Below are 21077 nucleotides of genomic sequence, written 5' to 3'. Positions count from 1 at the left end.
CATGTACATTTATACAACAACAACGACACATGATGTAATAAAGTGGTATTTTCACCTGTGAATGCCCCCGTGTTGGATTAACTTTAGCTCCATCTGGTGTCAAAGCAACAGAATTACAGGTCTGACTACTGGTCTGAGATGTGCGGTTCATTTTATTGATGGAAGAAGAAGAATTATTATAGGGAAAGGCTACTGAAATATTTCTGGACATCTACAATGACGAATAGTAACTGTCTTATTCTATCTGCCATGTAACACTGAGCAGATACTACAAAACACAGCAGAAGCTGAGAGAACAGGGGCTCACTGATCTTCCCAGTGTAGGTTTCTGAAGCATCAACAAATCATCAAGTTTTCTGTGAAGTGCAGGAGGAAGTGTTGACTCAGACCTGTATTATGGACTGACTCCACCTGAGGTAAGCATGACAGGTTAGAGAGAGAGACATTGTTCTTTTATTTCACTAAACCTTTTCGAAGCAGATCACATGGCGTGGCCTCTGTGTCTTTTGTTTAACTGTTGCAACTTATCCCAGCATGTGTTACAACCTGAGTTGGGGGATGGGAATTTTTGGGAAATGTTCCGAGGAGGGACTCTCAGATCCACCAGGGCAAATCCAGTTGCAAATATTTTCCATTAAATGGCTACTTTGACTTTATTTTAATAATAACAATAATAATAATAATAATAATAATAATAATAATAATAATAATAATAATAATAATAATAATAATAATAATAATAATAATAATAATAATAATTATTATTATTATTATTATTATAATAAAGCTTTGTTGTTGAAAAAATGCTATCGGTTATTTTTCAGACGCATGATCAGCGGCTGCTTCACTGATGCCACGTCATGTGACGTCTGTCAATCACACACAGTGATACAGCGGCACCAGTCGCTCCCTCGGCCAAATACCAGGATGTGACGCTAATTTGACTAATTGCGGCTCTTAGAAACGTTGTTGCTTTGAGACGGGCCAAGAGGCTCTCAGATGTTAATGTTGCAGACCCCTGGCCTGATACAAGCATGGCCCTCTGAGGCCACAGGGGTTTCCTCCCAGCACTATTTCTTTCCTCCTGTGCGGACAAAGCTCCGTCTCTGAATACTGTTGGCTACTGTTGACGTTTTCATTGTTGTGTCTGTCTTGCATCCCCGTTCATTCACCAGTTTTGCACTATCCTGACCACAGCCCGCAGGTTCCGTCTGTTTGCCATAATTGGACTTCCGTGCTTGGACTTCATTGTTGCGCGTACATCACACCGCGTGCGCCTCTGACGCCGTGGTAGACGGTGTGACGTCAGTGTGAGCCGGGCTGTGCTCGCACTGAGGAACACGTCGTCCGCTGAAGCTGCTCTCGGTGTTTGCTGACCCGGAGGAGGAGCGGGAGGATGGAGTCCAAAGCCCCGTACGGAGCCGCTAAGGCCGGGAACGGCAGCTTCGATCCATACGCCTTCTTCACGCACCCGCGGACCGTGCTGCGGATCCTGTCATGGGTAAGAACGGCTCTCAGGGCCTCACACCGCACCTCACATCTGTCTGGGATCTGGCCTTTATTAGCCTCACAGATTTGCTGTCATGTCTCCAGAAACACACGCTAAGCACGTTGTGTATAAGATTGTCCGTAGACCCAGCCTGAGTCAGGCTGATTCATATTCAGACGGATGTGCGCACGGACCAGCAGCTCTGTGTTTACTTGGAACCAGCGCTGTGTTAGCGCTTTGTCTCCGGCAGCTGTTATCTCCGAGGTGATGCTGCTGTCTGACTCACCGTCATCCACATCCTGCAGCAGGCGGAGGCTGACAATAGGATTTAAACACAGGCACATGCGGTCTGGGACTGAGCGAAGGCTCACTGACACACGGATTAGCCCGTAAATGTTCTGTCCATGACTTCACACAGGTTTATGGAGGAGAGAAAAGCTCACAATGATGTATTCATGACGATGTTCTACTCTGTGCACATTTCCTGTCTATTCTGCACACCCGGAGTGTTTCTTGAGAGCTGATGTAACAAGATAATTTCTCTGTGAGATCAACAAAGGATTATTTTATCTTATCTTAAAAGGCTGTATCATCTTTACAGTCAGGAGTAAATAATCAGTGAATTTACTGAGAGATAGAGCAGGTCTGGACCTTTGTTGCAGGTCCAGACCTGCAACAAAGGTGCAGAATAAATTGCATAAAGATGCAATTTATTCTGCATCAAAAACGATAAGACACAGACAAAATGCTCTGTCTGTGAAGGCCTGTAAGTTATGGAACAGTCTGCCCCTCACGGTCAGGGAATGTCCCACATTTCCAATATTTAAAAACAAACTCAAAGTGTGGCGTAAAGCAAACCATTCTTGTGCCCATTAAGTGACTCTTCTTTTACATTTCTTTTCTATTCATTTATGTCACATTGTTTGTTATGATTTCTGTATTTCTGGGACTACAGATGTAAATTGTCTCCGTGGCTAAAATCTGGCATGTTTATGTCTGTTTTTGTTGCTTCAATGCAGATGGACATTAACATGCATTGTCCCTATCAAATAAATAAAAAAAAATATATATATCAAGACAAATCCTGCTTGTTACTCAGCTATACAACAAGAAACACATCAAATCTGCAAAATAAGAGACGCTAATGGAAATATGACAGTGGCAAAATACTTGAATACCGAATAAGCATTTATTTATCTATTATTTATCTAAATGTTTACAACTTATCCTGTCAACAAGCCACTTCCTCTGACTGGTGTGGGCAATATGGGGGAAGTGTCTTGCTCAGGTACACAACAACAGAATCTCCAAGTGACTCCGCTTCTCTCTCAGGTTTTCTCCATCGTGGTGTTCAGCTGCATCGTCAACGAGGGCTACATCAACATCGGGAGCGAGCGGCTGCTGTGCGTGTTCAACAACAACGCCGACGCCTGTAACTACGGGATGACGGTGGGCGTGGCCTGTTTCCTGGGCAGCATTTGTTTCCTCATCCTGGACGTGTACTTCCCCTCAATGAGCAACGTGAAGGACCGGCGCCGCGCTGTGCTGCTCGACCTCGGCTTCTCTGGTACTACAAGTTCAGAAATAGTTCAATCTCTCGCTCAATAGCTTCGCTTCATCATCCTTCAGGTGGTTCAGCGTAGCCCATCCTCACGCCTCCCTCGCATCAGCCGCCGCATCCAAGAAGTTAGAAGGAAACAGACACCGCAGCAGCTGTTTTCCATAATTCCAATATTTATTTTATATATATAGTTTTTCAAATATGAAGTGCGTCCTTAACCCCTTAACTCCCGCCTGAACCGAGCACATTTTCTCCAGTTTGGCTTTACCCCAGTCCAAAAGCTTCTAGAAAAAAAGCTGTGAAAATAGCAAAACTGAGACAAAAACTATGATGGAAATGTGACAAAAAAGTGAGAAAACATTGACAAAAAAGAAAAATTGATGAAAAAGTGGCAAAAATGTGACAAAAATGACCAAAAAATGCGACAAAATGTGACAAAAAAATTACAAAAATGTGACAAAAAAAATTGCAAAAATGGGACAAAAAAATGACAAAAATGTGATAAAAATTTGACAAAAAAATGACCAAAATTTGATTAAAAAAATGATGAAAAAATGATGAAAAAATGACAAAAATGTGACAAAAAAATGACAAAAATGTGATAAAAATTTGACAAAAAATATGACAAAAATGTGATAAAAAATTGACAAAAAAATGACAAAAAATGGACAAAAATGAGTTGAATACCCAACAAAAAAATGATGGAAAAAAAATCTGCTGACGTGAGGATCCTCTCGGTTCAGGCGGGAGTTAAGAGGTTAAATGGGCTAATCCTCTGTGCAGTTTTCCTGAGCTGTTTTGTGTCCACTGTTTGATTAAAAGCCTTGGCAATCCTCCATAGTGCTCCTGATTCATGGGCTCCAGCTCGCTGTAACTCTGAACAGGGAGCATGAATGATGATTACCAGGCCATTACATCATATATATTCACTATGTATGTGCTTCTAGTATCATTAGAATCAATGCACTTTAGTTGCGTTTTTTTTGCTGACAGCAACACAACACATTGCTGAATTATTGTGAGCTACATCATTGCTCTATCATACAAACTACTAAGCCTGCTAACGTTAAGCTACACATTGACAGAGAGCTAAAAGACTGGCTGAAGTCGGGCTAGAGATGCTCTCAGGTATAAAATGTTACTTGATGTTAAACCTAAAAGGATGGATGGATAAATGGCTGAAAATACACAGCCTGACCAAAAACAAGTCGCCACATAAAACAATAAAAAATAGGTCACACGCGCTAAAAGTGGCCCAACTTTTAGTTTTGATTAAAGCACGCATTCGCTGTGGCTTTGTGTCAAAGAGCTTCTGCAATGACAAAAGACATGTGCACCAAGATCCGGGAGAGTGTGACCAGTGTGCAAACCTTCTCTAGCACATCCCAAAGATTCTCAATGAGGTAAAGATCCGGACTCTGTGGTGAGCAATAGTAATAATAAAAGTGTGAAAATGCTCTTTAAACTACTCTACAACAAACAAATTGTGTTTCACTAATAGGAAAAAATCAGGTATATGGCCTTGAACAGATGTCAACCTTTCTTCTTACATCTTGCAGTTTAGGTTTAACATTGGTGAAAATGTGAAAAATACCCGGTGAGTGCATAGGCGTAAAATGTTTGTGGTTACAACCCCCCCATATTCAAACCTAACTAGGGGATGCTTAAAAATAAGTGTATCTTTTTGTTTACGTGCAGCTTGCCTGTGTGTGCCTGAAAGCAGAGGGATTCACGCTTCTGTTGTTCGAGTATAATAAAATATAAATGAATGACTAAACTTGCACCACTAATATGTCTCACTTTGTCTCATTTAAGGTTTGTAGCCCGCAGCTGTTCACACGAGGCTAAAACCTACACCAGCACAGCACAGTTTTTTCCCTACCACTGTTAACTTGCTACCTGAAAACTCTGCTAGTCATGTGTTGTCTTCTGGCAGGTGTGGCTTGCTTCCTGTGGTTCGTGGGCTTCTGCTTTCTCACCAATCAGTGGCAGGCGACGTCTGCAGACGAGCTGCCATTGGCCCAGGGGTCGGATGCAGCCAGAGCCATCATCACCTTCTGCTTCTTCTCCACTGTCTCCTGGGTCAGTAACATCAACAAACGTTACATACAAGGCTTGATATTAACGACATAATAGAAATCTAGCAGCGATTTAGGGAACCTCCGCATGGTTGTTCTATAAGGAGAAGATCGGAGGCGCTGATTTATGCTCCAGCTGCTCATATTGGACACAAAGAAGGCGACTCAGACTGACCCCTATCTCATGCAATATAATCCAAATGAACAGCCACTTTTAATATTAGCCAAGGTTGTAGGAAAAGGAATTAACTCTTGAGCTTCAGTGCTAAGCCCATAGAATTATGATCACAGAGGGAGTACTCCACTTTGGTCCAATTTTTTGGACTTGTGACTTCACTGCATTGGAGTTTCTGGGGGTGATTTATGACTTGACTTGAGGCTCAGACTAAGTTCTCAAAGCCGTGGCCAGCTTCTATAAACACTGCCTAACCTAAAAAAAAGTCACATTCAGTATATGTGGACCACCGTTAGCTTTGATAACAGCACATTCACGGTGGCATTGTTTCAATAAGCTTCTGCAATGTCAAAGATCCAGTGTAGCATTCATTTTTTCACCAAGATCTTGTATTGATGATGGGAGACTGAAACCACTGCCCAAAGCCTTTTCCTGCACAAAGATTCTCAATGGGTTTAAGCTCGGGACTCTGTGGTGGCCAATCCGTCCCATGCTCCCTGAACCACTTTTTCCACAATGTGAGCCCGATGAGTCCTGACATTGTCGTCTTGGAATATGCCCGTGCCATCAGGGAAGAAGAAATCCATTGATGATAAACCTGGTCATTCAGGATGTTCAGGTAGTTGATCAGAACAGTTACTTAAATCCACTTCTTTGGGGGCAGACAGTGTGCATATGTTTTATAGACAAGTAAAAAAGAAGGTTACAGCAGGGTCTGAGCTGACTTTGGCTCAGACTAGTCTTAAGGGACTTAAATAAGTTTAAGTTTTCGCAGCTCTCTCTCTGACTCCCTCTGTGTGACCGACAGGCCGTGCTGACTCTGAGTGCCCTGCGCCGGTACCTCGCGGGCAGCCAGGCCAACCTGTTCACATGGCAACATCTGGACCCCACCGCCGGCAACGTTCGTGCCACGCCGTACCCCATCGCCAACGGTGCTACCATAGTAACCACCAACCCCTATCAGGCCCCCGCCTTCACCGAGACCCTGGATCCCAAGAGACTGATCCAGCAGAGACCCATGCCTCCTGCCTTTTAGACTCGCGGACTGCGCAGACGTGTCTCATGCTTCTGGTGGTAACCGGCCCGGGCCACGCGCTGTAGGATCCTCGTCGTCACCATGGCAACTCAGCTTCGTTAGTCGTATCACGTGTGGAGAATGTCCTCTCACAAACACAGACACTGACGCTCACAGCTGTAAGCATTCTGTCTGTACGTCTGTAAAACAAGTCGTAAAGTACAAGTGACAAAAGACAACATTTCACTGTAGAATGTAAAATTAAAGGCAGACATAATTATGCAAGTGACTCAAGTGCCATGCCCTAAGGTATTCATAGGCCTGATAGTTCGCAATGTACAAATAGCATCGTCTGGACCGGGCTCTCTTTGCCTCTATACCAATAACCACATGCATAACCACCGGCTAACACACACTGCACGGCTAACTGTGCACAAAACGGTATCACACTGTACTGTATTTATCATTACAAACGATGTTACAGGTCTAGCCAGAGTTTCATCTAATATATCAGTATTATATATTAGTTTGGGTTAGGTTTGAAACAGAAGAGCCCATGAGGACAGGATGTTTTGGTATTTGCAAAGGACACTTGCGTCGTGATTGCGATTAATTGTGATGCGAACAACAATGTGATACACCACCACCAAGGCGTTATTGTAAACAAGAGGGTGCACTGGGTCAACTGTAAAACCAATCAGCTCTTGGAGGATACACTGTAGGCAACCCATAAACATCTTTAAAGCTTTCCTTGATAGAAATTGTAAACATGTGGTAGGTGGCAAAGATTCGAGGCGAGCGTCAACTACAATAGGTCTTCATTATGACATTGCTTTTTTTTTTTTAGCAAGGCAAGCTTTAAAGATTTTTAAGGCATTATTGTGTTTGATGAAATCCTTTTTTTCATGGCAAAGCCTCGATGGAAGAACTCCAATTTTGTATACAATATTTGGTACCTGCATTATCCAAATGCACACATGTATTTTGCCGCTAGAGATGAAAATGTACATATCCATTTTGTATTTGAACACATCTTTTGTCACTTGTTTGTCCAATGGTCAAATATGATTCTGAATGTTTAGAACTGAAGTGAACTCGCCTTTGGAAGTGCACTGTCATCACTTAGCCGCATGTTGTTCATTCAGTGCAGCACGAGGCGTGTGCACAACTTATTTTTAGGTAGATATTTTTAGTCTTAGTCAAGATCTATTCAAGTCTTGTCAAATTTTATAATTTTTTATATTGTATTTAATTTATTGGTTTATTTATTTTTGTTAATCATTTTATTGGTTGGTTATTGATTTATTGACATAAACCATTGCCAAAATATCCAGTATTAGTTGACTAAAATGACACTGCAAGTTGGTAACATGTGACTGCTCTGTCCTGGTTTCTAACTCATTCTGAACGCTGTCGTGTTCCATGTAAAATATTAATGTGATTAAATCTTTTATTGTGATATGCTGACGTGGAAATAGAAAGTGAAAATAAAACGTACTCACCATCACCTCCACCGACAAAGCTCGCTGTGTGGGTTTGTTCGGGTGACTTATGGCTCTTGGACGACGAGACGCTATTTGTAAAAATTATGGAGCGAATAAAAAAGAAAAATGCTTGGTGTATATTAATTATGAAACATCTGGCAGCAGAAACGTAATTGGACTTAGTTGTACTGTGTTTAATTCATGAGGCAGCTGCGGTGCGCTGTCATTATTTTAGGATTACAGTGTGGGAGGCTCAGAATTCAAAATAACTGATATGAATATAAGAGTCAGGAGCGTGGAGCAGCATCGCGGCAGCGTGATTAGCTCTTTGAGCAAAGGTTTGTGGGTTTGATCATCATCTTCCTGCTGTGAGGACATCGTGCTCATCATCACACTGCCAGTGCATTTGATGTATAATAGTGCGTATGACAAGTTAAACTACCATTTTTTTCAAGAACACAGTGAACACATTAATGCCCCGAACTAGAACATAAGCGGAACACTTTTCTTTTTCATGAGCTGAACTCAAAGACATTAAACGTTTTCTATACACACCCAAACATTACACACACATCAGTGTAAATCTGTGTTCGTGAGCACTTCTCCATCTCCCCCACAGCTGTGGCTTATCAAGATGCAGATTAGACCGCATGAATATTACACAGGGCTGTCTTAGGCTGTCTACAATAAAAGTCCACTCAACATTTGGGTATTGTACAACCATGCACTGTAAAATTGAGAATGGTCTGAGGGAGTGAAGCTTCCCCCAAAGCGTTCAGCACAGGCTAGCTGAAGCTCGTTCATATTAGCATTTTGGCTTTAGGAGAAAATTAGGACAATATTGCGCATGTAAAGACAAACACGTGGAGATCAGAATGATAACCCTGTGTTTAATACTGACTTACAGAGGGGTAAAAACGTTTTCCATAGAAGCCAGGGATCTTCAGAGCCAGCCACCATTTCCTTATTGTTACAAGAAGTAGTCGGCCACACTAAGAACACACAGAAATGCCCCGTCCAGCTGTGAAGCACGCGCGCTAACCGCTGTACTACCGTGCCGCACAGTATCTATAAAATGACAATATCTCTGGACTCGATAGTGATGGAGACTTCCCGTTTTCTGTATTGGAAAGGGCTAAGTCAGAACTTTAAAAAGACCAACAACTTCTTTGGCCACAGGGGAACTGAGAAACATTGCGATGGAAAATCGGTCACAAGTTTGTGCTCCTCAGATCATATTTTGTATATTTCATGTTACAGACTTTTGCTTCAAAACCATAAGAGACAAAGACTTACAGTTTTTTGTTTTGGAATCAGATTTCTGTCTTTCCCTCTGAAGTAGCTACTAAACATGAATGTCAATGCTGTTCTATAAAAAGATATTGGCAGGAACGGGAACATGTCCATAGCCTAAACATGCTCAATGGGTGACATGTCCGGTGAGTCTGGGGCCACGCAGGAACTGGGATGTGTTCAGCTTCCAGGAATTGTGCACAGATCCTCGCAACATGGGGCCATACATTATCATGTTGCAACACGAGGTGATGTCATGGATGAATGGCACAACAACTCAACACAAAATGCACCTGTGTTGTTCATATCAATAACCGGTTCAACTCATGCGAAGGAGGTTTGTTTGTTTGTTTGTTTACTGATACTGACCACCACTAGATCCCTTTGATAAGATAAGATAAACCTTTATTGATCTCACAAAGGAGATCAGTTTGATGACGCCAAACTGAACATTTCAGAGTGCCCCTTTATGGTAGACAGCCAAACAAACGTGTGTAATATTCATGCGGTCTAATCAGCATGTTGATATTCCACACCAGTGAAGGTGTGAAGGAGAAGTGCTCACTGACACGGATTTCGACAGATTTGAGAACAATATTTGAGAGAAATGGGTTAAACAATGTCTTTGAGTTCAGCTCGTGAACACCAAAAACTTAGTGTTGCCTTTATATTTTTGCTCAGTGTAGCTAAGATTTTGCAAAACATGGGCAAATGAAGTGACAAAAATATAATAACGAAGTATGTGTAACTACAAAGTATATAATGGCCCAAATATGGACCTCCCCCTTTGTCACTTATGTTTATGAACACAAAATATTCAACTTTTTCCACCTTTGCTTCTCAAACTGTCCACTTCACTGGGGTAAATCTATAATTATCACCCACCAGTTATTGTCCCTTCAAACTAATGATAAAAAGCAGTATTTTCATCTGAGTTGTCAGATGCTCGACAAAAACAAATCAGTAAATTGCAGTGGAAAGAAAGAGAAGAGGCTCTTGCTGAAAGTCAGACAGGAAGTGGTTTTATTAAACACTGTCTAATCATGCCGCTGCAGGTGAGCATATACCATTCAAATCTGCAGCAACATCATAAATAGATTTATATATATTTGCATCATCCAGAATACTCATCATCCATGCCCTATCCCCATCCCAGACATTCAAAACACCACTGTCATGTTAATAAAATAGAATCTTAACTTCTGCTTAAAGTTTTTTATTTATCTAGCTGTTAGGTCATCTACTGAGTAAGCCCTTCTGTACCTCTGCACTTTTGCTTCTGTCTCTCTTACGCTGTCGTGATGAGGCGGGCCCATAGACATAATGGGCGGGCCAGACTGCAGCTCCGGACAGCAGGGGGCACTGTAGCTCTGTGGACCTCCCCGTCGCATGCTGTGGTCTGAACTAGCTCTACCCTGAGAAATCTAAGACAAGAGAAAACACAAACAGGGACATTGGGATGGCAAAAGGGGAATGAGGTAGAGAGCCTAGGTCAACGTTCGGAGAGAAAAAAAGGTTGGTGTCATTTTGTTTTATACCTAATTTTACAAGTGATTGTGGAAGTTCATATCTATAAAAAATAGCTAATTGCTGGTGTTGTTTATTTTGTGTTGCCAAAGCATAAAAGTGGCAGTGATGCTACACTCAATTTACAGTCCAACACAAACAAATGTATCACTCCAAATTTTACCGAACTGCAATTTATGACTTTTGAGAAATGAAGCTTCTGATTTTCTACTTACTTGCTCAGTTTCAGCAGTAATTGCATGTGAGCTGCCCTTTCTCTCCTTGGAGAAGACGTTGACAAGCAATAACCTACAGCCAACTGTTTGACCCCTCCCTCATCCCCAGAGTCTGGAAAATCAAGCATTATAAGAAACTTTCGAGTACGTATTCTCAAATGTGAGATGTGACCTAGGCTCGGGCTGAGAGTGAGGAGCAGGAACAGCAGTGAGAACCAAAGCCATGGAGAAAAGAAGACGACTCGTGTGCACTGTGCGCCGGCTGCACAGGAGGAAGCGACTGTGACACATCCGCACTCCCGGCCTGTCAACAACAATGTGATTGGATGGAAGAGAATAATGCTAAAAGTTCAGTCGTCTTGTGAGCTGCCGTCGGGAGGGTGGGGAGAGAGGCTTGTGGCGTCAAATGACAGAGTTCGTCTCCTCAGCTCCACACTGCAGTCCGTGAGCTGGGTCGTCATGGTGACGGGCTGGTCGCCAGGGGGCGGGCTGACCCTGTGTTTCCTGTTCCTGCCCGACACCGGGGACACTGATTGGCTGAGGCGTCCCGATAGATGTGGGCTTTTGTCCTCTGTGTGTGAGAGCGCCTGACCTGAACTGGTGATTTGGCCGACCTCGGCATCTGCCTCGTCTCCCTGGGACATGTGCTGGGGAGCGCTCAGTCTGTTGGGAGGGGATGAGGGCTGTGGGGGGTCAGCGCCCGGGACAGTGAGGGTCTGAGCTTCTGTGTATCCCGTGGAGTCACTGTGACTACGGCTGTGGGTGGAGATGACCCTCTGGGGGTGGGCGCACTTGAGCGTGTGCACACTGGAGGAGCGGCGGCGCTGGGGTGATGAGGAGGGCACAGTCAGGTGAGTCTCTGCCAGGTCGTCTGTTGAGCCACTCTGGTCCAAAGAGTCAGAGCGCACGGCCTCCTGAGGGCGACAGGAATGTCATTAAACACATGAGACCAGCTCAGGTCCTACAGACACTGCTCATGTACACCAGAGGAGCAGCCCCTCCCTTTGGCGTGGGGCAGTCCTGGAGATGCTAATATCACATACGTCTGAGGCCAGCTGTGGACATGTCAACTATTTCACAAACCAACACAGTCTTCATCATGCAACCTGTGCCCACACATGCCCTGCCCAGGCCGAAGAGCACCAAACACACACCGATATACTTCACTCGCTCCACACCGCTGGACTAGAGCTGATAAACATGACTGTCGCTTCACACACAGATAGTAAATATTTGATGTCAGCGGTAACCTCGTCCTCGTAGATGCCTTAGTCCATCGGACAGACGGACGTGGAGCAGTGTCTGAAGTTGTTTTATGTCGGCTTTTTGACTTTCTGCTTTGTGCCCTTTTCCTTTTATTGATAACCGCCCTTTTCAAAGGGCACCGGTTTCTGTCCGTCCCGCAGGAGGGACATGTTGTTTATTCAGCCCTGACACTTTAAAAGGCTGATTATTATAGACCATCAGTTTGGGTAGTTCATCAATATAGAGAATGAAGTTTGTCACATGCACTAACTTGCTGACAGTCTGTGTGAGGTGCAGGTATGTGACAGCAGCAGAAAACCTCACGCAGTCCGGCTTTATTCTCACTATTCTGTCAGCCTTCTTGTGTAGCAGGAGGTATGCCCTCAATAAAACCTGATCTGATCTGATCTGCACAGCTCAGCGGGGTCAGGCCTCATCATTAGCAGAATGAGAGACTGGGGACTTCAGGCGCTGTACGTCAGAGCGACAGTGGCTCAGCGGTTTGAGCGATTGGTTTGTCCATGGAGCCAAAAGGTTCAGGTTCAGCCAAAAGGTTTGAGCAGTGCTGTTGTGTTCTTGAGCAAGACATGTATGCATGTGGTGTTTAGGGAGTCAATATAGTTCCTTGTTTTGCTTCTACCCCAGGGCAGATGTGGCCAGTATGGTACCATAAAAAATGGTATTGAAAAAAATACCAATATATTTTGATGCCTGGAGGGTCCAGAGACAGCACTAGAGAAAGTTACTTGGTTGCTCCAGCTCAAATTAATTAATTAATTAAATAAATACATAAATTAATTAATACATTAATAAATAGGTAAGTAAGTAAGTAAATAAGTAATGAATAAAGAAATTCATAAAAAATGAAATAAACAGTCCTTTTGGAATAAACATTAACCTTCAGGTTTTTGGTTCAAGATAATGAATAATATGGTATATATATTGCTAAAAGTAGCATTCAGGTACTGTAGTGTAAACCAAGTACTATTAAACTACTGGTATCGAAAAAAATGGCCAAAAAGTGCAAGAGTAAGTGAGAGTAAATGAATCATTGTTTCTTATGAAGAGCTTTTATGAAGCGCTATGTGTTTGTGACCATGTCTGTGATATAAATAAACTCTTTCCTTCCCTCATGTGGTGTTGGCAACATAAAAGCTTAATAACCTGTTCTCTACATAATCAACATAAGCAGAAACCTTTTGTTGTGTGATGTAGTGTGTTAATAATAATATGACCCATGGTAGGGCCATGAGTGTCGCTTTTTACCTGGTTCTCACCAACTGTAAGAGAAATTGAGCTGCTCCAGGCCTCACGCTGATACAGAGAGGACTCATGCTGTGCAGGTGACATGTTTTGGCCTTTGATGTCTTAATGTGACAGGACACTTCAGAGCAGAGAGACATTAGGTGTGAGTGTTACCCATGCTATAGAACATGCTGACTGAAGCAGTGCTGAGATATAAGGATCAATTACTAAATGAATTCTTGCAGCTCCTTATTAATGTAATAAGCACTTAAACATAAATCCTCCTCTTGCTTGTGTGGAGATCTAGTATCTCCCATTGACATGTCCGATAATTAGATTAGGTTTGGCCCGTTTCTAAAGTCTCTGTCAAGATTGAAATGAAGTGAGCTCTGTTGTGAGGCTGCTCCTAACATTTACATTGAGCTACTGTCGCTAATGCCCCTGAGCGTGAAAGCCCGTGCTGCTCACCTGTCTCCTCAACTGTCGGCCTGCCGTGTGGAAGGAGGCTGGTCTCTTGAGCCCCGGGCGCTCCGGGACGTAGGAGGGGCTCAGCTTGTTCCTGTCCAGGCTGTCTTCAGGGCTAAGCCAGTTGGAGGGCTCGCCGCTGCCGGCGCTGTGTTTGAGCGAATGCTGCCTGTCGATGCTGTAACTGGACGTGAGTTTGGGCCTGTCCGCGCCACTGTCCCTGGCCAGCCGGTATCCGTCCACACTGCGGGTGGAGCTGAGCCGGTGGCGCTGGATGCGGCGCGTGGGACTGAAGCGGGACACATCGATGCTGTGGGCGGAGTTGAGGCGGTGTGCGCGATGGGCGGGGCTCAGCCTGTAACCCTCTACGCTGTCTGAAGGGCTGAGTCTATGGCAGCGGTCGATGCTCTGGAAGGAGCTGAGGCAGATGATGGGTCTGCTGCTGCGGCCCGAGCCCAGCGAGGCGTGGCTGATGGTGGGCAGAGCTCCGGGCACCTGCAGCAGGGAGCTGGCTCCGCTGGAGGCCAAGGAGGACGCAGAGCCTGCACACATCGACCACACAACGGCAACACACGGGGCAACAATTACAAAAAATAATAATCTTGCACAGCTGTTCAGTATTTTGCCAAAATCGTACAAATGTAAATTCTTTTCTCGCTTGCTGCTGGAGAGTATTTCAGTATTTAGCCAAGTGTGGAGTGGAGTCTGCGCTCCAGAAATCTCCAAAATTATCCCAAACATTTGAAAGCACCTGAGAGGGCCTTGAAGCTGCACCTGGCGACATGTTTGATCATTACATAAACGTTTATTTTGAGCGGCTCCCAGCTCACCTTCTGCGGCGGTAAATACCCATTGTGTGGACACGCCAAGCGCAGTCATTAGCTCGGAAAGACATCCTCGCTAAATGCTCTGTTTGCTTCCATTAAATAACATTTGGTGAGACGTAGAGGCGTGCTGTTTGAGGGAATTACAACTTCTGCCAAGGAGCTCCTGTGCCAGCGCCTGTTAGTTTATCTGTTAGAGGGATTACATAAAAGCGCTTCAATTCAAACTGTCAAAGGTCAGAGTCACATTTTAAATGGGCTTAAACAGGTCGTTTCAATGTGAAGTGGCATCTTCATCCAACAGGGTTTATGCAGCCAGGCACATTTAATGCTTTTTAATGCTATTATAATGTTCAGATAAAACAACAGCTATTCATTTGTGCATCGACAAATATCCTAATGTCTTCAGCTCGGTGCAGCCATGGGAGCTACATACAAATTGTAGGCGTGACTCGGTAAAAACAAGCTTCAAAAGGATTTTAAAGGAAAGCAGCAACTCAGCTTCCTTCCAACAGTCCCTGGAGCCACACTACAAAGACACCGTCGTCTGAAGGAAATTCAAACTCTCAAATCGGTGACAAAATCTGCAGTGTTACAGGCTTATTTGTTTTATTTTGCATTTTCGGCGCGCTTTTTTCAAGCCTTTACAACTACTTCAGACACCTTCCCTTGGAATGTTTTGTAGCATAACTTTAAGTATGTGTCTAGACAATATCTCTAGGTTTAATGATGTACAATACAGTTGTACTAAACGTCACCAGAGGGCAATTCTTCTTGTGTGCATCTCAGAGGACAGGATAGGAACAAGTCTGGTGAATGTGTCCGGAGCTTCGTAGAACCCCTGTGTGACATATATTGGAGTGTGGGCAGGTGTTTGAGTGGGAGATGGACTGAATATGCAGCATTACTTAAATAAATGAAACAAAACATAACTCCAGGGTTGTTTTTGATGAGGATATAACACTATGACATGGTTAAAAACTCAAAAAAAAGCCTTATCTTGACCCACACTTTTCTCAGTTAAGACACATTATTTCTGGGCTGATTGTGATGACACATTTTAAAGTACTGCACACACTTCCCATCAGAGGCCGGGTAGTTTCACTGCCTTAACTGCCACTGATGCTCCACTGACAGACAGTTTAAACTCCCACCGGCTGAACTTGGGTCAGAAAAAACAAAGACAAATCTCCTCTGACAAATCCAGTACGTCTTGTTCTTGCTTCAGGAAATAGATTGTCGAGTTTTAGGAGCGGAACCAGCAGCCCCTCACACTCGGCCTGGAACAGCGTATATCCTGAAGCAGTCGGGCTCGGAACAACTCACCACACACTTTTTCACGCCTTAACGTGGACGTTTTTCTGATCTGTTACTTTGTACTATTTGTACTGGGTTTAACATTGAACGATATGTGAGGACAAACTCCAATTGTGTTGAAATGTTTTTCTGTTTTACAAAGGAACGGCAATCACTCAACGCGGTTTGTGGAATATAAAATGTGGGGACATGTTGTTCTCTACGTAAATCTTTTCTTTTTCATACAGTTCTTGTGGCAACGTTGAAAACAGTTCTAAATGGGTGAAACAGAAGACTGGTTTTCACGTCACTCAATTTTTAAAGCTTTTAACCATGCTATAATCTTTTTTCCTCATGAAAACATAATTAATTCTTAATAAATAAGACGCTGCTCAAATTGTCTCTTCTAGATGGTGGGTTTTATGATTAGGTTTTTTTCTGCTTCACTCCTGCTTGCACTAGATACAGTACTAGTAAAAAACAGTTGTACGTATGTAAGTAAGTGCTTTGTATAATTGTACAATGAAATAGTGTTCAGGCGTTGTGTTAGTCCTGAGCTGCTGCGACTTGTGAGCCAACCTGAGCCGCATGTTATTGAAGGTAAGGGAAACCGGAGTACTGCTTTCACTGCTCCTCTGAAATACACCGCCTCCTGGGTTTGTCCCTGTTTCAGAGCGTGGTGTCCTGCACTGGTCCCTCCGCTTTCACCATCTTCTGGGACGATCGCAGCAGACGAACATAATCCGTCTTCTTTTCCAGTGGACGAACATTAGTCAGGACTGTAGTAGGGATAGAAGGCTTGTGTGGCTTTACTGTGAGTCTGGCCTGGATACTTCCTCGTTTGTCCATTTTTGTTTCCTGTAGCGCCTCTTGTGACGACTCTTGTGTTCAAAAGTATTTTACAATTACATATTATGTCAGAACACATCGAGGGCTACGCAACACTGATTAAATACTTAGCTTGCAGGTTATACATAAATAAGAGCCTTGGAGACACGGGGTCTTATTTATGTATAACCATGTAAAACAGCAGCCTTTGCGTTTCTTAAAGTCATCACTGTAATTTCATAGGGATTAGTCTTAAATTCTTGTTCAACTTCACGCTCCAACATTTCAGCCTCGGCTTCTTAAAACCACACACTGGACTTCTCCTTTTTAGTCTATGGTCCGGTCAGAAACCGACTTTGTCCGAGGAGCTGCAAAACCATAACCGGCTGAATTACCTGAGTAGCTGTATCCGGAGAAGGCCTCGTGGCCAATCGGAGGATACGCGATGCGCCGGAGAGGCTGAACATAGCTGTCGCTGGGGAGAGACAGCATGCGGCCAATGCTCAGCAGGTTGCCATGGGAACGCTCATCTTCCTCCACCTGCACACATCATTATTCGGACTGTCATCGTTACAGCCACCTTTGCTCCATCACCTTTCACACCGGCAGGACCACGGCAACGGAAATGACGTCACAAAACACACGAGTCTCCGGTGGTTAAAGGCTCTTGTTGTTACAGTAGGACTATAGTTTTGATAGGACTTTGTGGGGTGGTCAAAACATAATGTTGCTTGTTGCTTATCAATATTGCTAAAAAGAAAATCTGCGGATTTTGAAAGCACAAGGCTCCCGTCCCCTTATCGGAGACACTGTCCTACTATAGAACTCCCCTCACGAGTGTTACCTGCACGGGCGTGTCCATGTAGGGCCCCTGCTCTAGCACTGATGTGGTGCTCGGTCTGCGGGCGGCGAGCTCCTTCTCCCTCTCCTCCCTCTCCTTCTCCCTCTCCCTCTCCTCTCTCTCCTCCATCTCCTCCAGCAGCGCCTCCTTGTTGCTCTCCTCCAGGTGCTTCATGAGGACGGCCACCACCACATTGACCAGCACGAACTGTGCGGTCAGCACGAAGGTGACGAAGTAGACCGGAGAGATGAGGGGCAGGTAGGTCAGGCAGTGGCGGTCCTGGGGGCGGCACTCCCGCAAAGTGTCCTACAATGAGCAACGATGCGTTAGCCTCCTTGAGTGATACTTAAGTCATATTTTACTACGTTTTTGAGGGAAATAAAACAATGACAGTAAATGACATTTGGAGTGTGATTAACTGTAAAGTATTACAGTATGTTGGGTTCAACTTAAATAAATGATCATTGAGCAAAGTAATAAGGATTATGCATCAAACAACTAAAATGCAGTCACACTGTAATAGCTGTGAAGAAAATCGAAAACAGCCAATGGTACAGAGGAGCTTGACTAATGACAGAGGTTAGGCAGAATCGTACAGATTTATTTATTTATTTTCCAATGGTTCCCCACAGCTATTATTTTGATGTGCAGGTTTTTGCTGTGCGTGGGCCACTAGATGGCACTTTGAGAACCACAGACAGGCTGTAGAGAGGAGAGAGAGGTAAGTAACCTTCATAATCCCATTCCAGTTGTCCCCGGTGGACACCCTGAAGAGTGTGAGGAAGGCCATGCCAAAGTTGTCAAAGGTTGCATGGCGACTGAGCCCTTCACACGGGTTTTCATCCGTGCACTCTGAAAGAGGACCAAAGAGTGAGTCAGAGGAGGAAGACGATTGTGTGAACATTAGCTCGGACTTCATTAACGTATGCAACAAACAAAATTGATGCCTCTTACATAATCCAACACAGAGATCTCACAGTGTCAGCTGCATGCACACTCCCATGCCCATGTGCTCACTGCTCACTCCTCATGCACACGCATGCACGTGCACGCACACACACACTAACCCAGTTTTCCAAAGAGCTCAACTCCCAGAGCTGCATAGATGAAGAACAGCAACATGAAGAGCAGACCTAGATTCCCCACCTACAGAGACAGTACAGCACAGATATATACAGAATGAACACAGAAAAATATGAAGTCAACAGACAGGAGCACAGAGAGCCAGGACACGAGCGCAACCGGTTCAATACATCAATAGAACACATTTCAATAACTACGTACACATGTGAAGTGATATTTATGTGTTGTTCTGTAAAGACTTGTATGGGCCCCTGTCCAGGGCCTCACTGAGTTCAAAGGCATCATTCACAATAATTTAAAGATTCAGGGCCAGATCTTGTGGCGGCGCACGGGGCGGCGCAGGCTCTTGGCAAATTATTTTCCGAGTGGCGGCGCTATATGTGCCATTCGCCTCCGCCACCTGTGAGGGGGCGTCACAAGAGGAGGTGACTGCACTGATGGAAACACGGCTGACATTCACTTCCTCGTTTACATTGCGCTGGCTTGCGTTCTTTCTTAAGCCTTAGGCTCTCACAGGTCAAACTGAAAACTTTATTTACCCCATCGTGAGCTAAACGATGTTCACGTCTCGAGAGAAAAAGAGCTACAGCAAAACAAAAGCACATGTTCACCCCACACAACCACTCTCCTGGACGCGGAGTCGATCTGGTTGGAGGAAAATCGGTGTCTCCACCCACTTAAATGCGCTAAGTCTGGAGTGGCAAGATCACAAAGTGCGCTCCTACTGAGCGCAAAACGTCACGCTATCGTCTCCGTTTTGATGCACAAGATCGGGCCCATAGTCTGATGTGGTCAGAAACTTTGGGCTGTTGACTCCGAATACTAAGTTAAAGCAAGTTAATAAGGTAATTGTTCTACTATCTCAACAGTGCAGTGTAACCAGATTTTAGTTTGTGTTTGTGGGGTTACCTGAGAAGCTAATGCCGGGAGAAAGTGGCCACTCAAAGTTAATGCATTCTAAATGTAGGTGATTCCTGATGGCTGATCATAATCATAATGCCCTACTACTAAAGTAGTAGACTTGCTACTACTTTTCATTCACTAAGGTCGCGGTGACATAAAAAAAAAATCTTATCTTTAAACCTAATCTCCTTATATCAACCCACAAATTTCATAGCTCTTTGCCTGGTTCCAGACCCGGCATTATACCTACTGGCTATTAATTCAAATGACAAAATCGATTGTAGGGGGTTCAGCGTGCCCTCTGCTCGTGGTCAGAGTTATGGAGGAGATGGCCGATTAGATGATCTACATGGTTAGTGCTGAAGCACGTGGAGCGGAAAGCACTTAGCAAAGACCCGGCTGCAGTCCACAGCCGCGCTCTGTCACTTCAAAGACAAATGGTATTATTCCTGTTGCAGAGCCAGCGAGGGGCCATGTGCGCGGACAAAGAGCAGGCAGGGGCTCATGTGTTACAGAGATGGGATCGCCGCAATCTACTGCCTAATTTTTCAGCTTTGAAGTTGGAATATGAAAAGACTCGTACAACTTCGTACAAATGCAAAGAAAATATTAACTGTGTAAATGGAAGTCGTTTTTGTTAAGTGTCCTTATTACGGTAAATGGTTTTCCTCTATGGTCTAAGTGTTCTCTCATCAAAAACATAGCTGGAGTTGTGTGGAGCTGTGCTCCCCAGTGTTTTTTCAATCCCATAAACTTTCTCCTGTCGATTAGAAGGAAGGGAATCTTTTTTTGTACAGCCCCTTTCACATGACACCCAAAGAGCTTCACACGGGAGATTCAGATCATTCAACAGTAACAGCTTCTGTTTTAACTCGTTAGACATTGGACCCTTATAGGAACTGATTTTTATTGTAAACTTTTGAGCAGCACGGTTTTTCTCCCCGTGTCTGCGCAAGTTTCCTCCGGGTACTCCGGTTTCCCATACCACTAAAAACATACAATAAAACGTACAATCGGTTAATCCTCCAGCCAGGTGTTTCTGACCATTAGCTGGCTCCACATCTGGAGATGGGTCAAATGCCAAGACTTTACCTTAGCCTTACCATTGTAATTTATTTCTAGTGGTTTGGGAAGCTGGTCACCAGAAAGAAATTATGCTGACAGGGGGACAATATGTAAAGTTCTTGCCATGAGGCGAGAGCATCACCCGCTCTGTCACTGTGCCAAATATGAGTCCCGTCTTGGCTACAATAGTATTAACTGCATAGTGTTAAAAATGCAGAATCCCTTATTTAGTTTTCCAAATACTCAGAAGGTCTTCCCCGGATCCTCATTTCTAGTACAGCACACACCTAACAGCGTGGGCCATCCTGCATCTCCGCTCCCATCATCTCTCAGAGCCTCTCCTGGGGCCAGTCACATGCTCCATACTGGCATTCCTGCTCACATCTCTATTTTTACACTTTTTTCCTGACTGTTTCATCATTCCTTCTGTAGACCAAGTTCAAAG

General features: G+C 44.1%; 2 protein-coding genes across 2 annotated transcripts in view; one reads left to right on the top strand and one right to left on the bottom strand.

The window, feature by feature from the left end:
- The first annotated feature begins 1286 nt into the window (after positions 1–1286).
- On the top strand, positions 1287–6908 carry LOC306961166 (synaptogyrin-3-like). The gene is made up of 4 exons (XM_079553789.1): positions 1287–1501; positions 2822–3056; positions 4987–5132; positions 6112–6908. The coding sequence occupies exons 1-4, from the start codon at positions 1397–1399 to the stop codon at positions 6337–6339; spliced, it is 714 nt and encodes a 237-aa protein (XP_079409915.1). The 5' UTR covers positions 1287–1396; the 3' UTR covers positions 6340–6908.
- Positions 6909–10834: 3926 nt separating this feature from the next.
- The window catches only part of LOC306961434 (voltage-dependent T-type calcium channel subunit alpha-1H-like), a 98225-nt gene continuing 87982 nt past the window's right edge, over positions 10835–21077 (bottom strand). Inside the window, exons 31-36 of the mRNA XM_079554175.1 lie at positions 18649–18727; positions 18312–18433; positions 17585–17887; positions 17136–17280; positions 13796–14334; positions 10835–11751 (exon numbers count right to left, since the gene is read on the bottom strand). Of these exons, the coding sequence (XP_079410301.1) occupies positions 11188–11751; positions 13796–14334; positions 17136–17280; positions 17585–17887; positions 18312–18433; positions 18649–18727 (1752 nt within the window). The 3' untranslated portion in view covers positions 10835–11187. The remainder of the gene's footprint in view (positions 11752–13795; positions 14335–17135; positions 17281–17584; positions 17888–18311; positions 18434–18648; positions 18728–21077) is intronic.

Source organism: Gobius niger (genome assembly GCF_951799975.1).
Source record: "Gobius niger genome assembly, chromosome: 3".
NCBI classification, from domain to species: Eukaryota; Metazoa; Chordata; class Actinopteri; order Gobiiformes; family Gobiidae; genus Gobius; species Gobius niger.
This window is presented reverse-complemented; position numbering and strand designations above follow the sequence as displayed.

Bases quoted from the DNA above. Each gene is read 5' to 3' on its own strand.
- LOC306961166 (XM_079553789.1), top strand. From the start codon at position 1,397: ATGGAGTCCAAAGCCCCGTACGGAGCCGCTAAGGCCGGGAACGGCAGC. The intron at 1,502-2,821 runs GTAAGAACGGCT...CTTCTCTCTCAG, and splicing joins TGCTGCGGATCCTGTCATGG to GTTTTCTCCATCGTGGTGTT. The intron at 3,057-4,986 runs GTACTACAAGTT...GTCTTCTGGCAG, and splicing joins GCTCGACCTCGGCTTCTCTG to GTGTGGCTTGCTTCCTGTGG.